General features: G+C 37.3%; 2 protein-coding genes across 9 annotated transcripts in view; both read left to right on the top strand.

Moving 5' to 3' along the window:
- The window catches only part of cnksr2b (connector enhancer of kinase suppressor of Ras 2b), a 38,023-nt gene extending 32,275 nt beyond the window's left edge, over positions 1-5,748 (top strand). For 3 of the 7 annotated variants that reach the window (XM_084138092.1, XM_084138089.1, XM_084138094.1), the window contains 4 exons: positions 1,126-1,648; positions 3,326-3,525; positions 4,370-4,408; positions 4,784-4,979. In XM_084138092.1, coding sequence (XP_083994218.1) covers positions 1,126-1,648; positions 3,326-3,525; positions 4,370-4,408; positions 4,784-4,834 — 813 coding nt within the window. In that variant the 3' untranslated portion in view covers positions 4,835-4,979. Of the gene's footprint in view, positions 1-1,125; positions 1,649-3,325; positions 3,526-4,369; positions 4,409-4,783 lie in introns of all 7 variants that reach the window. The other 4 variants (XM_084138090.1, XM_084138093.1, XM_084138091.1 and 1 more) reach the window with 2 other exon arrangements.
- Positions 5,749-11,082: 5,334 nt separating this feature from the next.
- sms (spermine synthase) overlaps positions 11,083-21,168 on the top strand; it is a 13,036-nt gene continuing 2,950 nt past the window's right edge. Inside the window, exons 1-10 of one of the 2 annotated variants that reach the window (XM_084138111.1) lie at positions 11,083-11,286; positions 13,079-13,199; positions 17,528-17,615; positions 18,609-18,673; positions 18,808-18,983; positions 19,089-19,243; positions 19,350-19,439; positions 20,782-20,896; positions 20,979-21,058; positions 21,141-21,168. The exon at positions 21,141-21,168 is cut by the window's right edge and continues 88 nt beyond it. In XM_084138111.1, the coding sequence (XP_083994237.1) occupies positions 11,241-11,286; positions 13,079-13,199; positions 17,528-17,615; positions 18,609-18,673; positions 18,808-18,983; positions 19,089-19,243; positions 19,350-19,439; positions 20,782-20,896; positions 20,979-21,058; positions 21,141-21,168 (964 nt within the window). In that variant the 5' untranslated portion in view covers positions 11,083-11,240. Of the gene's footprint in view, positions 11,287-13,078; positions 13,200-17,527; positions 17,616-18,608; positions 18,674-18,807; positions 18,984-19,088; positions 19,247-19,349; positions 19,440-20,781; positions 20,897-20,978; positions 21,059-21,140 lie in introns of both variants that reach the window. The other variant, XM_084138112.1, reaches the window with a different exon arrangement.

The following is a 21,168-nucleotide window of genomic DNA, read 5'->3' on the forward strand; positions in this document are numbered from 1 at the left end:
CCCTTGAGTAATAAACTAAGTTCTCTTTCAGGACTTATTGCTCTTAAACTGTTCCAATGTGACGGAACGTCATTTTGAGACACTGTTTCTGATTTATGGGGAAAATAACAAATTGAATGGATGGATTTTTACCACAATAGGGTGGTTGTTTACACACACTGCGGCCACATAATTAAGTTAAAAAACAATATAAAAGTGAATTTTGCATAATAGGTCCCCTTTAACTGTTTTCTATTTTTATGTATTTTAAAATGTACTTTATCCCTGTGATGGCAAAGCAGAATTTTCAGCATCATTAGTTACTCCAGTCTTCAGTGTCACATGATCCTTCAGAAATCATTCTAATATGCTAATTTGATGCTCAAGAAACATTTCTTCTTATTATCAATTTTTGAAAACCGTTGTGCTTTTGTGGAAACTGTGATTAAAAAAAAAATCAGGATTATTTGATGAATAGAAAGTGGAAAAGAACATTTGAAATGTCTTTACTGTTAGTTTTGATCAATTCAATGCATCTTTGCCGAATAAAAGTATAAAAGTATTAATTTCTTACAAAACAATCGTACTGTCCCCAAACTTTTGAACAGTAGTGTACTCCATATACATAAAACTTAGACTGAAGGAAACAAATGAGGTGATGCAATGCAGAAAGACATGGTGGGACAAGAGAAGGGCAGAGAGGAAGGGAGAGCAGGATGAAGAATGAGGTGTGAAGGGGTGGACAGAAGGGACATGAAGGACACATTCATTATTTAGACCCCAGGGGTGATTGTGGCCACTGTAAATTCATAGTCAAAGGGCACTTTTTTTGAGGAGGTCCTCTGGCTCCAGCCTGTAATCTTAATGAAGTTACGCAAATCAGTCCTATAATCCTAAGCAGGAGAATTGTGTGTGCGTGTGTGTTGCTGTTTCAGACCGTTCCATCCAGGCAGAGCATAACTAAGGGTGACAGCAGTGAGCTTGTAAAAGACGACAGCAGGGAAAATGGAAAACAGGGATCTAAATGCCCCTCTTGTTATAGTTGTCCTTCATTTTGGATCTATGCTTCTTGTTGCACCAACCTCTAAGTTGTAAAATATACCAACTAATAGGTGCTTGCATGTTGTCTAACCCACTGTGTTACAGGCGAGTCCGTTCCAGGAGTCCCAACACATCCGGCCACCCTCCACGGAGACCATCCAGTCCCGCTCCCCCCTATCCGAGACACATGGGGGCAGCGTGAGCAGCGCTAGCTCTCCGGGCCGAAAGTCTTCCAGCCAGCGGCGTTCGTGGCAGGACCTCATCGAGACTCCCCTCACCAGCTCCGGCCTCCATTTCCTGCAGACTCTGCCATTAGACGACTCCGTGTTCGTCGATCCCAGCCGAATCGTGCCCGTCGAGCTCCGCCGCCAGTCGACGCTCCCCGCCCATCACGGGCTGCCGCCAGAACACTACGCCCCGCCCATTACGCCCACCCAACCCAGCCAAAAGTCCTTCACAGCTGTAGGAAGAGGAGAAGGAGTAGAAGGAGGTGGAGTAGGAAGCAAGCACCGCAGTTTTACTTTGCCCCGTGACAGTGGTCTTCATGCTATCCTGGCTGCCAGCAGTGCAGCTGAACACGCAGATGCACAGCGATACCACCTGGGCCGGGCCCATGCCAGAGATACAGGTCAGGAAACTGAGAGACGGTTGTGTTCCTAACTTGCCTTTGCCTACGAAAGCAGAGGGAAGTTAGTGGGCGAGTTAGCATGTGTAGGCAGAGGCAAGTAAATAGTTTCTAGATTTGGCCGTCTGGTTTGCCCATGTCAAATTATGTCCATATTAGGGTGTGCCTGTTTGTCATGATATTATTAATTTCCCTTGAGTTTCATACATATTTTTAATGGTGGTCAACCGATATGCATTGTTAATAAATTGTATTAATATGATAATAATAATAATTAAAATAATAGTTATAATAATAATTATTATTTTTAATTATATTATATACATTGGTGTTAATTATTATTATTATTATTATTATTATGTAAATATTCATAACATTTATTCAGATTAATAATAATGAAAATAATAACCATGATATTGTTGTTTTTCCTTGACGTTTTAATAGCGATCAACAAATAAGAATATTTGAATAAATATTATGAATATTTTAATAATCATGATATTATTATGATTATAAATAATTTATAATTATTTAACTGATACTGATTATTTTTGTTTAACATATGCACAATTGCTTTTAATTGTTTTATACATATTTTATGAATAATAAATAATAATATGTTATTATTAATAATATGTTTATATATAAATAATATATATTATTTATATATAAATTAAATTTAAAATAAATTATATTTATTAATATTATTGTAATTTTTGGCATTTTATTTATGCGTGTGTGTGTGTGAAATTATTTTCATCTTTGTTTTGAACTATGTCTTATTGTTAAGCTTCACATTTTTTTTATTAAGAAAAATAATATTGATTGTAATTTACTAGAAGGCATTACAATCACAATAAGAATCACAATCTTGCAAATCTGTAGTTTTGAGAATGGCTTGATAGAAAGCGGACAATAACTGTGTTCACCGTTGCATTGTTGTTTTATTAGGTGGGTATCATGATTGAATAGAATTTTTTTGCAAAATATCATTGAGGGGACGCTGCATTTTGCTTCAACGCTCCAGTTATTTGCATCGTTATTTGTAATGATAAACATATTGCTGCTCGATGTAGCTGCAAATCTCAGCTGAATACACATCTCCCTTAAGACCTCCAATAGCCTCATATTAGGTGCAGTCGTACTAATACAACGTGACAGCTCTCATCCCTGTCTATCCTTTTTCATCCCTCCTTTCTGTTCCACACATTCATGGTTTCTCAGAACTATACTGTGCCTCACAGCACACGAGGAGGAGTCACTTCAGTCCGTGTTAATGTCTTCTCAGAATGGAAGCAGAGGAAGATGGCTTCAGGGCCATTTGCTCTCTCTTTCTTCCACCCTGAGATCCCTGATAGTCAGTGTATAACAGCTAATGTGATCATTACAATAAACACACCGCATCTAATTCTATTGTTTTGTACTATAACAAAGGTTTTCAGCCTTAGATGAAGAGATAGAGCTGAGAATCCATTGTGTAACATTGAGTGTTGGATTTTAATCCTGCCCTATACTAACATGCATATAGTACCATATTCATGTATTTAAATGCTTTATGATAATGCTTTTTAAAATAACCATTACTGATATACAAAACTATATACTTGTGCATTACATTTGAATTTGAATACATTGCAGTTGTGGTGATAATTGCGAGTAACTCTTCACTGCCCTCTGTAGGTTCAGATCGGGAGCGCAGGCACCAGGCTGACTCATTGGGGGATTTGTACAGGGCTCTTGAGAGGACTAGTCTATCACCTGTCAATGAGCACAGGTCCTCTTCTCGATTAGAGTACAAGCGATCATTCGTCCGTCGCTGCAATGATCCGTTACTCAATGAGAAGCTGCACCGCCTGCGGATCCTTCAAAACTCATTCAAGGTACAGCTTTCAGGGGACACCGGTTGTGGTCCGCGTTTACTGCTTTCCCTGAGCAACATGACCACGTCATAGCTTGTTCATAGTTCATAGCATAAGTGTTAGATGTGGGGACACCGTTTTTAAATCCCAAATTCAAATTCCAACCTAACATATACAGTATCATTCAAAGGTTTGGGGTCAGTAATATTTTTTTTTATGTTTTTCAAAGACTCCTATGCACAATAAAGCTGTATTTATGTGATTACAAATACAGTAAAAACGGTAATATTGTGAAATATTGTTAGAATTTAAAATGACTGTTTTCTGTTTTAATATATTTTAAAATGTAATTTATTTCTGTGATGCATAGCTGATTTTCAGCATCATTACTCCAGTCTTCAGTGTCACATGACCCTTCAGAAATCAACCTAATATGCTAATTTGCTGCTCAAGAAACATTTATTATTATTATCAATATTGGAAACAGTTGTGCTGCTTAATACCTTTGTGGAAACCGTGATAATTTTTTTTCAGGATTCTTTGATGAATAGAAAGTTAAAAAGAAAAGCATTTATTTGAGTTAAAAGTCTTTTGTAACACTATAAATGTCTATACTGTCACTTTTGAGCAATTTAATGCATCCTTGCTGAATAAACATAGTTTCTTTGAACAGAAATCTTACTGACCCCAAACTTTTGAACAGTAGTGTAAATCTGAACTTGACTAAACAATTTTTGACTAAACGCTTTACAAAAAAATCTATTCTTTTAACAGCAGTTAATGCATTAGGCATGAACTAATTATGAGCAATACATTTATGGCATTTATTAATATAGGTCTTATATAGTGTTCTCATTTTTCCCAGTATACCCATCAAAATCTGAACTTGACATCGCCACGCATGGTAAAAAAACCTCCTTTTGTTTTCCATTTTTCGAGTGGCACATGCCGTGCATTGGTGTAGATGATTACATTAATATTCAGTTTAAAGCAAGTGATCCTCAGTGGGTGAAACACAGTTAAACTGATCAAAGACTTTTTTTTGCGGAAGATGCCATGATGCTTCTGCTTGGCAAAGTTAAATGCACTAAATTTATTTTTATTTTTACCAGGGCTATTTATATTTCACAGCTTTTGGATATTTGCACATCAACTTGCACATCAAATGTCTTCGTGCTTTCAGCTTTGAAAGCATTCTCTTTGTTTTATGTCTTGCGATCATAGACGTGTGTTGCATAATTTAATACGCATCATTAATCGCTGTGTCTTGTTTTGACAGGACATCCCTCTTCAAGAGGCAGAAACTAAGATCATCCATCGGGATGTGTAGCCAGAGAACGCAGCAGGGCACAGCACCAGTCATTCCAGCCATATCTGCTAAAAAAAGATCCATTCTCTTTCCCTGGAGGGTTCATCTTAGTCGCTTTTATCAAACATCTACATCTTTCTTAAGGAATATTTTTCATTATTTCACTCTGTTACAGCGTTCATGAATTTCCTCTCATTGCACTCACTTTTTTTTTTTTGCTCTTTTATTGCACATGCTAATATTGGCATTATTTTGTAAGTACAGTTCTTTTTCTTTTTGAATTATTTGTGTTTGTAATAATGACTGGCCTCCATTTGGGGCCAGATAACTGCACTTCCAATGAACTCTACCCTATAGTCTCTCATGACTGAAAGAAAAAAACACAGGGAATGAATAAAACTACTGATATAGAAATTATTTTGTTCTAAATCTGATTTGCATGGCCATTGTCTGGTTAATAGATTTAATGTCTGTGATGTGTCTTAACTGAGAGTGTTAATTCCAGCTTCACTGAAACGAACATTTTTCAATGGTAAATGTTACTGTGACTGTAAGAGAAGAATTGACAGGATGCAACGATTGCGTGTCTGTGTGCGGGTGTGTGTGTTGAAAGCCTAAGTTTGTTGTAAATAATGTATGTTGTAATATTCTGACCGTTTGCACCCTAGCAGCAAGATTCTTGCAATAATGTTGAACTAAAACGATTAATTAGTTTGACACTGTCTATTTTTGTAAGCATGATATTTATTGAGATGTTTGTACATTGTTTTGTATGCTGAACTATGTGTTATCTGAAGATAACGGCAAGTGTAAATCCCTTTTAATGTGTTCCTGAAATATCTTTAACAAAATGAAACTTTCATGTGAAAGCACCAGTGTTCCAGTATCTCCAAAAAAGTAATTTTATCAATAAATTGTTTGATGTTTTGACATTAGTTTAAGTTCCAATGTGACTTGTTTGGCATCCCATGTGTGAACATTTATTTTTTTATGGTTATATATTTAGAGGGTTGGGCCATCAGGACAGTTCAATAGATTCAGTTATTTTATTTCTAAATAAATTACATATCACTGCTGATATCCTGATGATGAAAGCTGGGCTGTACTTACATTAACCTATATTTAGGCACTGCCTATAGGCATTCACTGCACATGCCCACAAACGTGCTACTCGGTTTAGTTCAGTTGGCAATTACATGCTTGGAATAAAGCCAACATTATGAGGGAAATGGTGTAAGGACTCAAATTAGGGCACTCTTGAAAGTGTGGTGAGAGAGGCTTTCATTAAAATCTGAGCACTGTCTGCCTTTGGATGACACAAACAGAAAACCAGAGCTATATCTGTAGTGAGAGGAGTGCAGTTTCATGCAGAATTACAATGGCACCAGTGTTGGGGAAAGTTGCTTTTAAAAGTAATATGTGACCCTGCACTCAAAAAGATGGCTCTTTGGTTGAACATGTTTCAATCATGGACAGTGGTTCCATGTGATTGAATTAAGTTATTTGGACACGATTGATTCAAGTTATTTGGACACGACTGAATTAAGTTATTTGGACACGATTGAATCAAATTATTTGGACGTGTCTAATTTAAAGAAATTAGAAACCATGGTGTCAGTTCAAATTTCTTTTAAATATTTTGTGGTCAGGCATAGACGTAAGCTACTAGATTAAATAAATTTCTGAGTTACTTGATTGAAACATGTTCTTTTAAAATGAAAACATCGAGACCGTTTCAAGTCAGTTTAACATGATGCAATAGTGTTTGAACGAAACCTGATACAATGGTGTTAAATCAATATGAATGGTTTAAACAAAGTGAACAACATAAAAAAACAAAAACATTTTTGACATGTCACATGTCGCACGAGTATATTTGTGGCAATAGCCAATAATACATTGTATGGGTCAAAATTATAGATTTTTCTTTCATGCCAAAAATCATTAGGATATTAAGTAAAGATCATGTTCCATGAAGATATTTTGTAAATTTCCTACCGTAAACATATATATAAAAAATATATATTTGTGAGTGAATGCAGCAAAATCGCGAACATAAATGGACAACTTTAAAGGCGATTTTCCCAATGTTTCGATTTTTTTTGCATCCTCAGATTCCAGATTTATTTTCAAATAGTTATATCTCGGCCAAATATTGTCCTATAACAAACTATACATCAATGGAAAGCTTGTTTTTTCAGCCTTCATATGATGTATAAATCTCAAGTTCAAAAAATTGTCCCTTGTGACAAGTTTTGTGGTCCAGGGTCACATATGTTACAATATTGCATTATTCCCTAAAAAAGTAACTAATTGTGTTAGTTACTTTTTATGAAAAGTAATGTGTTGCGTTACTTTTGCATTACTTAATTCACCTGGGCTTATTTTTGATAAATGTAATGGCCCTTTCACACCAAAAGTGAAATGAATAAGTCATAGGCTGAAGGAAATGCAAATTAACACCTGTACAGTAGACGTGCAGCTCAAACACACCTTTCAGCTGTGCTGACATTCTGGATTCCAGAAGAATCCGATGCAGGAGAAAGTTCAGCACTCTTACTTCAGCAATTAAAAAACGAAAAAACGTGATGTTTATCTTAAGTTATTTTTGCTTATTATCATTGAATTAGGTCATCGAAGGTCAGCAGCAAATACATCGGTTAATAAAGTGATAAATAGGCCTACATGTGTTATTTAACATTTAATTATGACCGCCGCTAGCGTAGCTAGCGAAAGCGGTCATATAGGGATTGTCAAAGTTTTTTTTGTTTTTTTTTCCGTCATCTACTGAATTTTTCGTCAACGATACCAGGGACACCGAAACACCGGGGAACATGAAATTTGGTGGGCATGTAGCCCCACTAGACTTTTACGGAAAAATTTCGTTTGGTCCCTGGGGGCCACTCCCCCCCCGCGCTGGGCCCCCCCCCAAACCCAAAAAATGCAGTTTTTCCTAAATAACTACCTGAACCGTGGCACCGAGGATGAAGAAATTTTTATGGTATGTTGCTCTTAAGGGCCCACATCAACCTAGCCCATAATCACTCATTTGTGATTTGCGCCCCTCCCATAAAAAATGAAAATGCAATATTATTCTGCTTTAATCGCCCCTATCTTCAGTTGAGATGTTCAGAACTGCACCATATTTCATGTGTATGATTAACTTGACATCCTCTGGGGGTATGCTAAGTTTCGTAGAATTTCATCCATGGGGGGGTATAAAATAAATTCATTTATGTGCACATTTAGTGACTGTACACTCATCGGCCTGTAGATGGTGGTGTTGAGCGAAGGGTTGCTGGTTTAGGATGATACTGTCACTAAGGTTGCCAACTGTCCCGAATTAGGCGGGACGTCCCGCATTTTGGGCCTAATTTATTTGTCCCTTGCGTGACCTCCCGTGTCCCGTTTTTTGACAAGCTGATAAACCACTGACTGATACAACAGCAACAGCAGCAGTGCTGACCACGACACTTGAGAATGATCACCGACACCTGTCATCATCCAATCACAGCTTTTTTTAATCACTGTTTTGAGACAAATCATTGTTTGATTTGCGAACATCCTCTGCCGTCTGGTCGCTTCCGCTTCAAGCCGGACTCGTCTCGCGCTAACGGTAATTTCCTTTCACTGTCCACGTTTTGATTTCGGCTAATCAATTTTGGCGAATGCAAACAACGTGATTATTGTTCATGAGTCTAACATCCATCCACGCAAGAAAACATGTAATCTACCTGAGGGAATAATATGCTCAAAAAACATTTCTGATTATTATTAATGTTTTAAAGCTTTTAGAAAGTACATAGAAAGCTTTTGTAACATTATCTTAACTGTCACTTTTGATTAATGTAATGCATCCTTGCTGAATAAAAGTAGGCAATTACTTTCTTTATCTTTTTCCCCAAAAAATAATCTTACTAACCCCAAACTTTTGAACTGTAAGCCTAGTGTATAATGTTAAAAAAGCTTTCTATTTTAGATAAATGCTGTTATTTTGAACTATGGTTTGTTTGTAATGTGACTTTTCATGTATGACATTAAAATTATTTTTAGAATTAAATACATAAATAGGTTAAGCAATACAAATGTGTTTATGTCTGATAACCTTTAAACACAAACTTAACTGCAGACACTGAAATGACGTACACTGTGTGATACAGTACAAATATTTTGAGTGTCCCTCATTTTCCTATAAATAACCACGATTGTCCCGCATTTTCCTTTTCTGAAGTTGGCAACCCTAACTGTCACACACACACATGCAGGAATACAAACAAACGCAAGCATGCACACACACTGACATCCACACGCACAGACACACACCCATACACACATACAAATCCACATGCACAGACACACACACGCGCACACACATGTACGCACGCATACATACACGCACAGACACACACACACACACACAGACACACACATACACAAACACACACACATACACACACACACACACAGACATGCACATACTACTACTTTTTTTTAGGTATATACATAAACACGCAATACAGCCAAATTGCTCCACGTCATTTCTTTTTGTGGAAAGCCAGTGCAGGCTTGAGCGGCGGTCATATTTTGTACCGCCATGCGGTACATCTAGTTATTGCAGGTTTTCAGGTTAGCATTTGAGGTAGGCCTATATTGAATCTGTTTTTGTGCAAGTGAGATAAGTAAATTGCTCACTTTTAGTCTAAAACTACAATAACCATCATGTTTAACCATCTGCACACTCCTGATTTCTCTCATCACGGGGACAAATAAGGTGTCCATCTATAGGAAAACAAATTAACTTGCAATTTAAAAGTAATGTGTTACTTTACTAGTTAGGCTACTTGAAAAAAGTAATTAATTATGTAACTTGTAATACTTTACCCCCAACACTGCATGGGACTACCATGTTTTTACACATGCACCATAATAATGATATTCTATGAAATAGCCTACCTTGAGGTTCCTTAAAAACCCGTACATTAATATTGTAATCATTCAGTCATGGTGCAACAAAACATCATGGTATTATCTGATACTGTACCATACTGTCATAGTATAAGGTGCAACAAATGGTCATTCTCTTAGTTGTTCCGAAATGTTAAATGCACTGATTGTGCACGCATTTCTGTTTATCATAAACATTTCAGGTTCATACTAAACGTGTGAACATGCTATTGCTTGAAAGTGTATCGGGTCATCTACTATTACATCTATCACTTAGCAAAAATAACTCAAAAATGTATGTCTTACAGGCTAAAAGCTGCAGAATATAATGCATTTTCATGTGCAGCAGTGAGTCCACACCATACACGTGACGTGTGAAATCGGGTTTGATCTAGGTTTGATCACGCCTCGGGGCCAGTCCACGAATGAATCGATCTTATTGAACAAATCTTTTGATTAAACGAATTGCGTTCCCTTCCATGCCCGGATTCAAATGTTCGTTTCGTCTGTTTCATTTTCAGTTATTGTGGCATGATAAATAATTGTAGGTAACATCTGTGTTCCCAAATTATTTGCAGATAAATTGAATACAAAACAGTAGCCTACAAAAACAAAAAAATGGGGCGTTATTGATGTCATGTCTTTGCCAGCAGTTGACAAAATAAATTAAAAATGATAGATTATCTGCAGAAAGGGCCACAGAACAAATTATTAGTTAAAGAATTTGGGAATTTCACTTACATTAAATAAAATGAATCTTAATTACAATTGTTAGATTGTTATCCACTAAATATTTTTTAATTATTATTTAATTTCCATAAAGTGTAAAGTTAAGACATAATGAAAAATGTAGGCTAATTGATGTAAACATTATTTGACAGATTTTTTTTTGTGTGTGTGTGCAAGATGTAGGCTATATTAGATTATGCATAGGCCTATATGGATGTGTACAATTTAATTTAATTTACAATATAAGCTAACAAATTTGATATCTAGAAAGACTAAACAAAAAAAATGTAGGTTCCCGTTTGGTTGTCTAAAATAAATTTGATTAATTTCGTTTTAAGAAGGTTAGCTTGGTTACAAAAAAAGAACAAAAATAGAACGTTGGCCAAACCATTCTTATTCGGCTCCCAAAATACAACCAAGTGGGAACTTTAAGTGAACTGCGTTTGCTGTGTACATGTTTAGTAACTTAACCGTTTAACCCTGTTAAAATTACTAAACAAATCTCTGAGAAACTGATTCAAAAGATTCGATTCGCTCAGATGAATCAAACTCCCCACCGCAACCACTTCCGAGCTCGACTGCAGAGAGATAGACTGAAAGAGAGAGAGAGAGAGAGACAGACAGACAGAGCGCGGTGCACACAACACACCTCCCTCCCTCCGGCGTGCTCGTTCTCTCCTTCTGTCACCACAGACTCTCCACCGATTCACCACCGGCTGCCTCATCCAGGCATGGCAGACGGCTTTACCCCATCATGGCAGTGCTACATTACACCCTTGACTTCAAGCTCCGTGCGCCAGGTACATTTCTGTGAAATCTATTGAGGGTGCGAGTGGAAGAGAAGAAGGGGTTCGTGTTTCACTGCAGACTAACAGGCCTCCTCGCAACTGCCCTGTAAGCGATTTAGTGTCTAGAATCGCGGCGAGGCTGCAGTCCCACTTCTGCATTGCCAAGACGACCGCGGGATGCATGTCATTGCAGTCGAGCGAAAACTTCTATTGTTGTGCATATCCTCCTGACGTTTGCTCTGATAAATGACCTTCTAGGGGGGTAGCATAGCAGCGTTAGCAGAGGCTAATGTCGGGTTTCCTCCGAAGCTGGCGTTTGTGTTTGAATAGAGCTCATTATGTGCACATATATATGCACTAGCAGGCGAGCTAGCCGCAGTGCATACTAAAACAAATATTTCCAATTATATATGACCAATTATTATGCATGTACAGCGTTTAAATCCTCTATAGTTGGTCTCGTGCATCTGACTTTTTTTTTTTGAACGATTCATTTTTTTTTTTTTTTTTGACAAGCTCTGAACGTCTTTCACCTCCTATGGCAGTTCCTCTATCTGACTGGCTAATAATATCGCAAGCCGATAAGATGAGTTTTCCATTCTTGCATACTACAGCGATCATACCGCTTCGATATTAACGTTACACACATGTCGTAGGCTACCTCTTTTAAGCAGTGTGACAGGTGCAGGGCATCGTGTATTATTATTATTTTAGATTTATATACATTAGATAAAAGTAGCTGCTACCGATCGATATGTTGCAATTCATCCTACTTTATAACCTGTAGAATGGATATGAATCAATATGGATTGGCTTGTTTTGAGCAGATTTTGCATAACTAGGTTAAAAATTATTCAAGAGAAATTTGAATCCCACAATTAAATGAATTCTGTGTAATGGACAGATGCAGACCCTCTGAGACCGGGATAGCTGCAGGTCAGAATAATGGGCGTGCTGAAAGGTGAATTCCTACAGTAAAAACTAACCCCTAACCCTACCCCACAACATGTCAGACAGCTTTCGTGATCAATGATTATGACCTTTCTCCATGCCCCATTCCTTTAGGCACGGCCCAACCTTTCATCACGCCCATTACTCCAACCTGCAGATACCCACACTTGGACCCTCTTGCAACTTATTTGTGATTAGTGAGTTTTAAAGGGATAGTGCACACAAAAACATTTAAAAAAGTATTTATTTGCTCTCATGCTGTTCAAAACTAACCAGACTTTTTTCTGTGGAAAACAAAGGGAGATGTTCAGAATATCAGTCACCATTTATTTCAGTGTATGAGAAAAGATGTGATGCAAGTGAATAGTGACCAAAGTTCTCAGTCTTTAAAGGGATAGCTCACTCAAAAAGAAAGAAAATATCAAAATTCTGCCATCATTTATTAGGCCTAACCCTCATTTTGTTCCAAACCTGTATTAATTTCTTTCTTCTGTGGACACACAAAAGAAGATATTTTGAACCAGTTTGGTTACCATTGACTTCCATTGGATGTAAAAAACAAAACAAAACACTGAGACATTTCTCAAAATATCTTATTTTGGTTCCACCAATGAAAAAAAAAAGGGCCATGCAGGTTTGAATGATGAGGGTATGCAAACGATGACAGAATTTTCATTTTTGAGTGAACTATCCCTTTAAGTAGTTTTAGAAACATTAAATGTGCAAATGAGTCGCTCCGTGTGCAGTAAAATTGGCTTTAGGGCCAGTCATCTTTAGTAAGAAGATTTTCTTAAGGGGCTTTTGAGGCGGAGGAATTTAAAGTAATCGGTCAGTTTTCCCTCTATCTGTTTAGCTGATGTCTCTGCGACTGTGCGTGGCCTGCAGTCTATATTTCAAGAGCAGGAAATGACAGAGAATGTCCACGACTCGGAGGGACAAGGATATCTGGCAACCTTTGTCGGCAAGAATGGCAGGTGAGCACCTTTGCCTCCAGTGTCTTTAGTAGATCACCAGTCTTTCACAACTAGGGATGTGTATCGTTAAGGTTTTAACGGTATCGCTACTCTTACCGATTACTTATCGATTTGGTACTTTGACTGTATTGTTATCAGTTCTTTTTGTTATATTAATAATATAACTTTGCTTTTCATTTATTACTTAAAGCCCACTTTAAGTACTTCGATATCACAACAAAAATCTAGCTTTTAATAATTAAACATCATTAAAGACAAGTATAGAGTCAGTAATAAAATAAGAACAACTACACAAATTACAAGCATAGATAAATACAATACAACAAAATTCAGGTACAGAAATGTAATCATTAAATGTAAAATAACACTGTTAAAATCTGAATAGATATACTGTATATAACACTGTTCACTGAATAAATTAAATATAGATTCATCTTCGTTCAAGCACAAGGAGACGTAAAAGGAATCAATTCGGTCCGATAACAGCACGCGATCGAGTTCTCTTTGGCCTCTTCTTGCGCTTGAATGGTTTAAAACCGCTTGAATGTATAAATTGTCAAGATTAAACATGAGCAAATTATAAACTTTCTCTCTATTATGGTTAAATTTAGCAATTATTCTGCGAATCAGATGCGTGCCGAACCGTTGGGCCTGGTCGGTAAGGATCAATGATCAACTGCGATCTGTTGCACCCCTAGTAAATGGGCCAGTGTGCAGTCATTTTTTTGTGTTTTATATGCATAAGATTAGATAAAATAAGAACAAGAAACAAAGTACAAACAAATAGTCAAATAAATACAATAAATATACATTAAAGATACACAGAAATAAGCAGTGCTTTAATTTCAGGAAGGTCTACTAACATTACTGTTCAGGTAAGTAATGTGACCTACAAAATAAATCTAATAAAGTAATCAAATCTAAAATAACACTGCATAGTTTTCACTGTATAGATGAATGTTTATTAAAGCTAAAGTTATTCATTCAAGAGCTGTGAGTTATTTTCTCTTTGTATTTTGGTGTTTGATTCTGCGGAGCCCCTAAAGGGACGTGGTGGTGGATTTTTTTTTAGGATGGGAGATTTTTTTTTTTTACAAATCTTTTGCGTTCCCTCGCAAAGTTATTTGCGTTCCCACGCAAAACGTTTGCGTTCCCTCGCAAAGATATTTACGTTCCCACGCAAAACTTTTGCGTTCCCTCGCAAAGATATTTTTTTACAGTCTATGGTTCCCACGCAAAACCTGTTTTGAGCTCGGACAGACACTTCCTGTTGTAATGTCCCGCTGGCAGTGTTTCAGAGCTCCGTACGTTAATGGATCGTTTCATAGTGTTTGAACTTGGACTCAAATATAAAGAAATGCGGTCAGTGCTTATAAGGAGTTCAGTGAAGTTGGCAGTATTCACATAGGCTATTCGAACTTCCCTATTCTTGAGCTAAACGTTGTTAAAACACAAACAACACCTATTTACAATCACAGTAACCTAGACAACGAGCTACAACCCAATTCTCATCAAGACGAGCTTTATAGGCTAATATTAATTTCTCTAACCAGACGAATGAGACAAGTCCAAATAAGGGGCCGTCTGTAAAGTGCAAATCTCAAAACCCTTCTGCACATTTTATAGCCTATTATTAAACATATTCAATAGCTTCACTGTGCTTCACTGTGACACACTGTACTGTCAGTGTACAATATGTTTAATAATATAAAATGTGCAGAATTGTCACCAAATTCAGTTCACACATCACTGCTCTCCTGCTGTTTATACTACATTACTTAGTTTGATAAAAAATGCAGAATTTTTATGATTATTTATTATGAAATAAAAGCAATAACTTCACCCTTTTTAGAAATAAATATTAAATAACTTCACACTGTGTGAAGTGTAGGCTTACATACAGTGTACAGTGTAATGCCATCAAATTCAGTAAGCAAATATAATGCAAAAGCTGCGTAGCCTACAGTACCGATATAATTTGTGTAAAGAATAAGCCTACTTATTTTTATGTGCAATTACTTCCCAAACTAACTGTTGCAACATTAGAGCAGTGATGTGTCATGTGTGAACTAAATTTGGTGTGTTACAGTGACGTTATTGAATATTTTTCATAATATAAAATGTGCAAAAGCAGTGTAGTATGACCAGTGGGTCACCATTGATGTGTAAACTGAATTGGGTGGCACTACAGTTTGGAACATTGAAGTTAATGACTATTTGACTGTGAGTTGATGCTGTAGTCATTTTTGGGTTATATTGCATTTTGCAGACGGTCCCTCTCAGCCGCCTGCTCATAGAGATCAATTTAGCCTATATTATAAAGCTCGTCTTGACGAGAATTGGGTTGTAGCTCGTTGTCTAGGTTACTGTGACTGTAAATAGGTGTTGTTTGTGTTTTAACAACGTTTAGCTCAAGAATAGGGAAGTTCGAATAGCCTATGTGAATATTGCCAACTTCACTGAACTCCTTTAGTTAAGCACTGACTGCATTTCTTTATATTTGAGTCCAAGTTCAAACACTATGAAACGATCCATTAACGTACGGAGCTCTGAAACACTGCCAGCGGGACATTAAACAGGAAGTGTCTGTCCGAGCTCAAAACAGGTTTTGCGTGGGAACGCAAATATCTTTGCGAGGGAACGCAAAAGTTTTGCGAGGGAACGCAAAAGTTTTGCGTGGGAACGCAAAGTTTCTCGGGGGAACGCAAAAGTTTTGCGAGGGAACGCAAAAGATAAAAAAAAAATAATAATCTCCCAACCTAAAAAAATTTCCACCACCACGTCCCTTTAGGGGCTCCGTATGATTCACATTAAAGGGATACTCCACTTTTTTTGAAAATAGGCTCATTTTACAACTCCCCCAGAGTTAAACAGTTGAGTTTTACCGTTTTCGAATCCATTCAGCCGCTCTCTGGGTCTGGCGGTACCACTTTTAGCATAGCTTAGCATAGATCATTGAATCGGACAAGACCATTAGCATCTCTCTCAAAAAAATGACCAAAGAGTTTAGATATTTTTCCTATTTAAAACTTGACTCTTCTGTAGTTACATCCTGTACTAAGACCGACGGAAAATGAAAAGTTGCGATTTTCTAGGCTGATATGGCTGATATGATCAAGAAACTTTGCTGCCGTACCATGAGTCCAGCAGGCGTAATGATATGACGCAGCACCTGAAAATAGTCCCGAGCTCGGTAACTTCCAACGTGACCGGGACTAAGTTTGTCTAACCTATTAGACCTATTTTCAGGCGTTGCGTCATATCATTACGCCTGCTGGACTCATGGTACGGCAGCAAAGTTTCTTGATTATTACGCAGGAATGAGAGGTGCTAATGGTCTTGTCCGATTCAATGATCTATGCTAAGCTATGCTAAAAGTGGTACCGCCAGAACCGGAGATCGGCTGAATGGATTCGAAAACGGTAAAACTGTTTAACTCTGGGGGAGTTGTAAAATGAGCCTATTTCCAAAAAAAGTGGAGTATCCCTTTCATGCCGCAGTCGTCAGCAGGTTTATTAGACTGCTGCCACTTTAAGACCGAATGCAGATCTAATAATACACATCATATTTTCTCCCAATTATTTACGCCCATTTAAGTTGTTCAAGCCGGTCATTTTGACATTTTTGTGTATTTTATTGTTTAGAAATGACCTAAAGTATAATTTGCTTGTCTAGGTTTGGAGCTTATCGATACGGTGTTCTTTCGTAATTCAGCTCCGGGGGGCCTGTTTAACACCGGGTTTCGGTACCCATCACTATTTACAACATGCAAAGCTTCTTCAACAGGTTTTGTTAAGCTGAAGGGACGGGACCGGAATTTGAAGAATTGATGATGTTATCACCCTCTCATTATGGCGAATTTGCTGCTGTATTTGAGGGAAAAAGAAACGAGTTTCCTTTCCAAAGGGCCATTCCATGGAGTCTTTCCATTTTTGCTCTGTAACAGCTAAGCATAATGTTGAACCTAACTGACAATAATGACTGAAAACACAAACGCCCCACTGAAAACACCAGGTGTGCTCCAGTGTTCAGACACTCTTTAGGATGACCATTGATTGGTCAGTTAAGTGCATCCTCTGTGCAACAAAGGACCGCATTTAGTAGAGCGCAGGGTCATTTTAGTGGCTTTGTGAATCTGATCTAAAGGCTTTGGCACTCACTTCCTGTTTTGTGTGTGGCTTGCTGTAAACACAGCTGTTGGGGCTTTGTTTAGGCTTAAGCTGGGATGAATCTGGCCTGAGCGCCGCATGTTTTTTTAAATATATATATATATATATATATATAAGTTTTGAGGTTTTAATTGTGCTTCTGTATTTTCTTTGTATCAGGTTTGCCATCTTACGAATGCACTCCCATGGTCTGGTGACCTTTGACCTGCAGTGTCTTGAAGGGGATGATGTAGTGCAAGTGGACAATGTGAGTTAACAGAATGTAGGTGATAGAGATACTAGTACCAGAGGTCGACCGATTGATCGGTTTTGCCAATTAATCGCCACAGATAACTGATTTCTGGAACAATCGGTTATTCGCAAAAATCCATACCGATAGTTTTTCCAGGTTGTGTCTGTTGCTGGAGCTGCTGAGAAGGGTCCGCTGTCATTATATAGGACAAGAGTTCACTACTCACTCCAAGTATGGATTAAAAAATTAAAGGTACGATACCGTCACTTCACTTTACTTATCGTTATTGGTAAAAATCCACTATCGGTCGACCTCTAACTAACTACCATATGGTATATATGAAATCTGACTAGTACCATATGGATATTAGAATGCGTAGAATCTAAAAACACTGTTAAATGTAATCTTTAGCAAATCTCAAAATGAATATCCATTTTCCATACTGGACATTATGCCTAAATTCACTTGTGGCATGTAAAACGATTGCCAAATATCTGAAGATGACAGCTTTATGCTTACAGTTGCCATACTTTTGCTTTTAAAACGGGGATATCTGATTATAAGGATGAAGTCGTTCTTTGTCACTTGATAACTGCTTGAAAACGTTTAATCATTTTCCTCAACATTCTGAAGTCTATATTTATACACTACCGGTCAAATGTTTGTTTGGTTTTCTGATATGCTGATTTGGTGCTCAAGAAACATTTGTGGAAACTACTACATTTTTCAGATTTTTTTTTATAAATGTTCAAGAGAACAGCATTTATTTGAATTTTTTTTTTTTTTTTTTTGTACCATTATAAATGTCTTAACTGTCACTTTTGATCCATTTTAATGCATCCCTGCTGAACTTAAGTATTCATTTCTTTAAAAAACAAAACAAAACTTCTTGACGGTACGGTATGCTGACCACAAATCAACCAGTAGGCGAGAGTGATTCAACCATTTTAGAATGTGTTTACTTCCCTGATTCAGAAGGTCATAATTAAGACAATGTTTTCTCTGTAGCTACTGAATGCACTGGAGAAGAAATTAAAGGCTCTCCTGGATGGAAATATCCAAAGGATCAAGAGGTGAAACTAGCATTATTTTCATCCTGAATCAATTGCCATAAACTTCTCTCATTGTTACTAACCCTCGTGTCATTCCAAACATGTGTATTGTGGAACGTTTTTGTGATCTGTTTGACCTGAATGTGTCCCGTCAGACTCCCTGCGCTGATTCGAGGCAGTGATGTGGACCGATACTGGCCCACGGCTGACGGCAGGCTGATGGAGTACGACATTGATGAAGTTGTGTACGAGAAGGAATCCGCCTACCAGAACATCAAAATCCTGCATTCGCTTCAGTTTGGCAATATGCTTATTCTTAACGGGGATGTCAGTAAGTTAAAAGGGCCTTGTTTATTTGCTAGTTTCAAATACATGAGAAGTTTGTGGGTTATTGTATCGTACGAGTGTGTGGTAATTTGATGTGATCAAATGTCAGATCTGGCAGAAAGTGATCTACCGTACACTCAGGCCATTATGGGCAGCGGCAAAGAGCACTATGCTGGAAAGGAGATCCTTATTCTGGGAGGAGGAGATGGTGGAATTCTCCATGAGGCGGTGAAGCTCAAACCAAAGATGATCACCATGGTTGAGATATCCTTTATGCTAACACTTAACTGCAGTTACATGGAAACCTACTCAGTATTTTGTATCTCTCTAACTGATTTTAGATATGTACTTTCCTTAATTAAGTATTTACATTGATGAGCTGGTGATTGATGGATGCCGTAAACACATGAGGAAGACGTGTGGGAATGTTTTAGATAACTTGAAGGGAGATTGTTATGAGGTAAGGATTGACTTTGTGACATTTTATCAGTTAAAGCTCTTATTTATTCCCTCTTATTATATTTAGTCCCTGTTGCTAAACATACCAGTCGAGCTTCAGTTTATAAGTCGGTAATGGCTGGATCACACTAAAAGATTTTTAAAATCTTACCAGATTTTAAAAATGTGAGAGACTACAAACATGAAGATTAGTGTGTGGCCAAGACAGCAACAGATGCCATTCACGACTGTAAACATGGGAAATCTCTCAAAGTCGCTCACTGTCAAACGTGACTTTAGAGTAAACAAACATTGCGGGCGATGGGCAAGAAGAAATGGCGATAATAGTGTTTGGACTGCTTTTTACAGAAAATTTGTGGGGTGAAAAGAAAAAGATTTGGATGAAGTCGTGTTATGCTTCCGTCTTACGTCAGCTCGCTTTCTGATTGGGCGTCTTTTCGTTCCACGTGACAATCTACAGAGTACGTGCGCGTTTGTCCTCGGGGTTCCTTCCGCGCAACAGCCTGGATTCCTGATCATAAATATTCAACATTTTGGATATTTACGACTTGACATTGTTGTGACCTTTCAAGCAGATTCTTAACACACCTTACACCACAGGAAAATCTGAAAAAATAATCTGTAGTACCTTAAAGATAATCCAGACGTTACCTAGGATTGCGCTCACCAAGCAAGGATGCATTTATTTGATCAAAACATTCACATTTAAAATACAGTAAATAATGGTTTTCTATTTGAATTTATTTTTAAATGTAATTTATTCCAAAGTTGAATTTTCAGCATCATTACTCCAGTCTTCAGTGTCACATGACCCTTCAGAAATCATTCTAACATGCTGATTTGCTGCTTAAAAAAAAAATATATATATTTTAATGCTGAAAACAGCTGTGCTGCTTGAAATTTTTATGGAAGCCATCATACATTTTTGTCAGAATTTTCTGATGAATCGAAAGTTCAAAAGAACAGTGTTTATTTAAAATCGAAATCTTTTGTTGTCACATTATAAATGTCTCTACTGTCACTTGTTTTGTCCCTGCTGAATAAAAGTATTAGTTTCTTTTTGAAACTTTTGAATGGTAGTGTATATTAGACTGTATTACACATTCTCATTCGTTTGTTCTGTTTTGTCTCTCTCTCCGAACCGTTTATCAGTTGCTAAACATTTTTGTCCTTGAAGTTACAATGAGGCCCTTTTCCTGCTTTTGAAACAAGTGCAATGTAGTCAGTTTAAGGAAATTACCCAAACTCTGGGTAACTGCCAGTTTTCTTATGGCTAACAATGAATGTATGTCACTATGAAGATTACGTTAAATTTTGTTTTCTAATTTCATTTTTTGTTTCAGATTTTGGTTCAAGACTGTGTTCCCGTGCTTAAAAAGTTTGCAGAGCAAGGGAGGACGTTTGATTACGTCATTAATGATTTGACAGCTGTACCTATTTCCACTGCACCTGAGGAGGGTTAGTTTATATGCGGCTACACTTATGTCTGAGTCTTAAATTTTTTACAAATATTAAATCAATGATTGGTATTTCTCTATAGATTCGACATGGGAATTTCTGAGACTCATCCTTGACCTCTCTATTAGAGTTTTGCGGCCTAGTGGAAAGTATTTCACGCAGGTGAGGGGGGCATGTAGTTAAAATTGCTGTGAATTTTTGCTGTTTTTCAATCCTTTAATGTTATGTTATTGTCTGCCTGCAGGGTAATTGTGCGAATCTGACTGATGCAC

Source organism: Abramis brama (genome assembly GCF_963993115.1).
Source record: "Abramis brama genome assembly, chromosome: 15".
NCBI lineage: Eukaryota > Metazoa > Chordata > Actinopteri > Cypriniformes > Leuciscidae > Abramis > Abramis brama.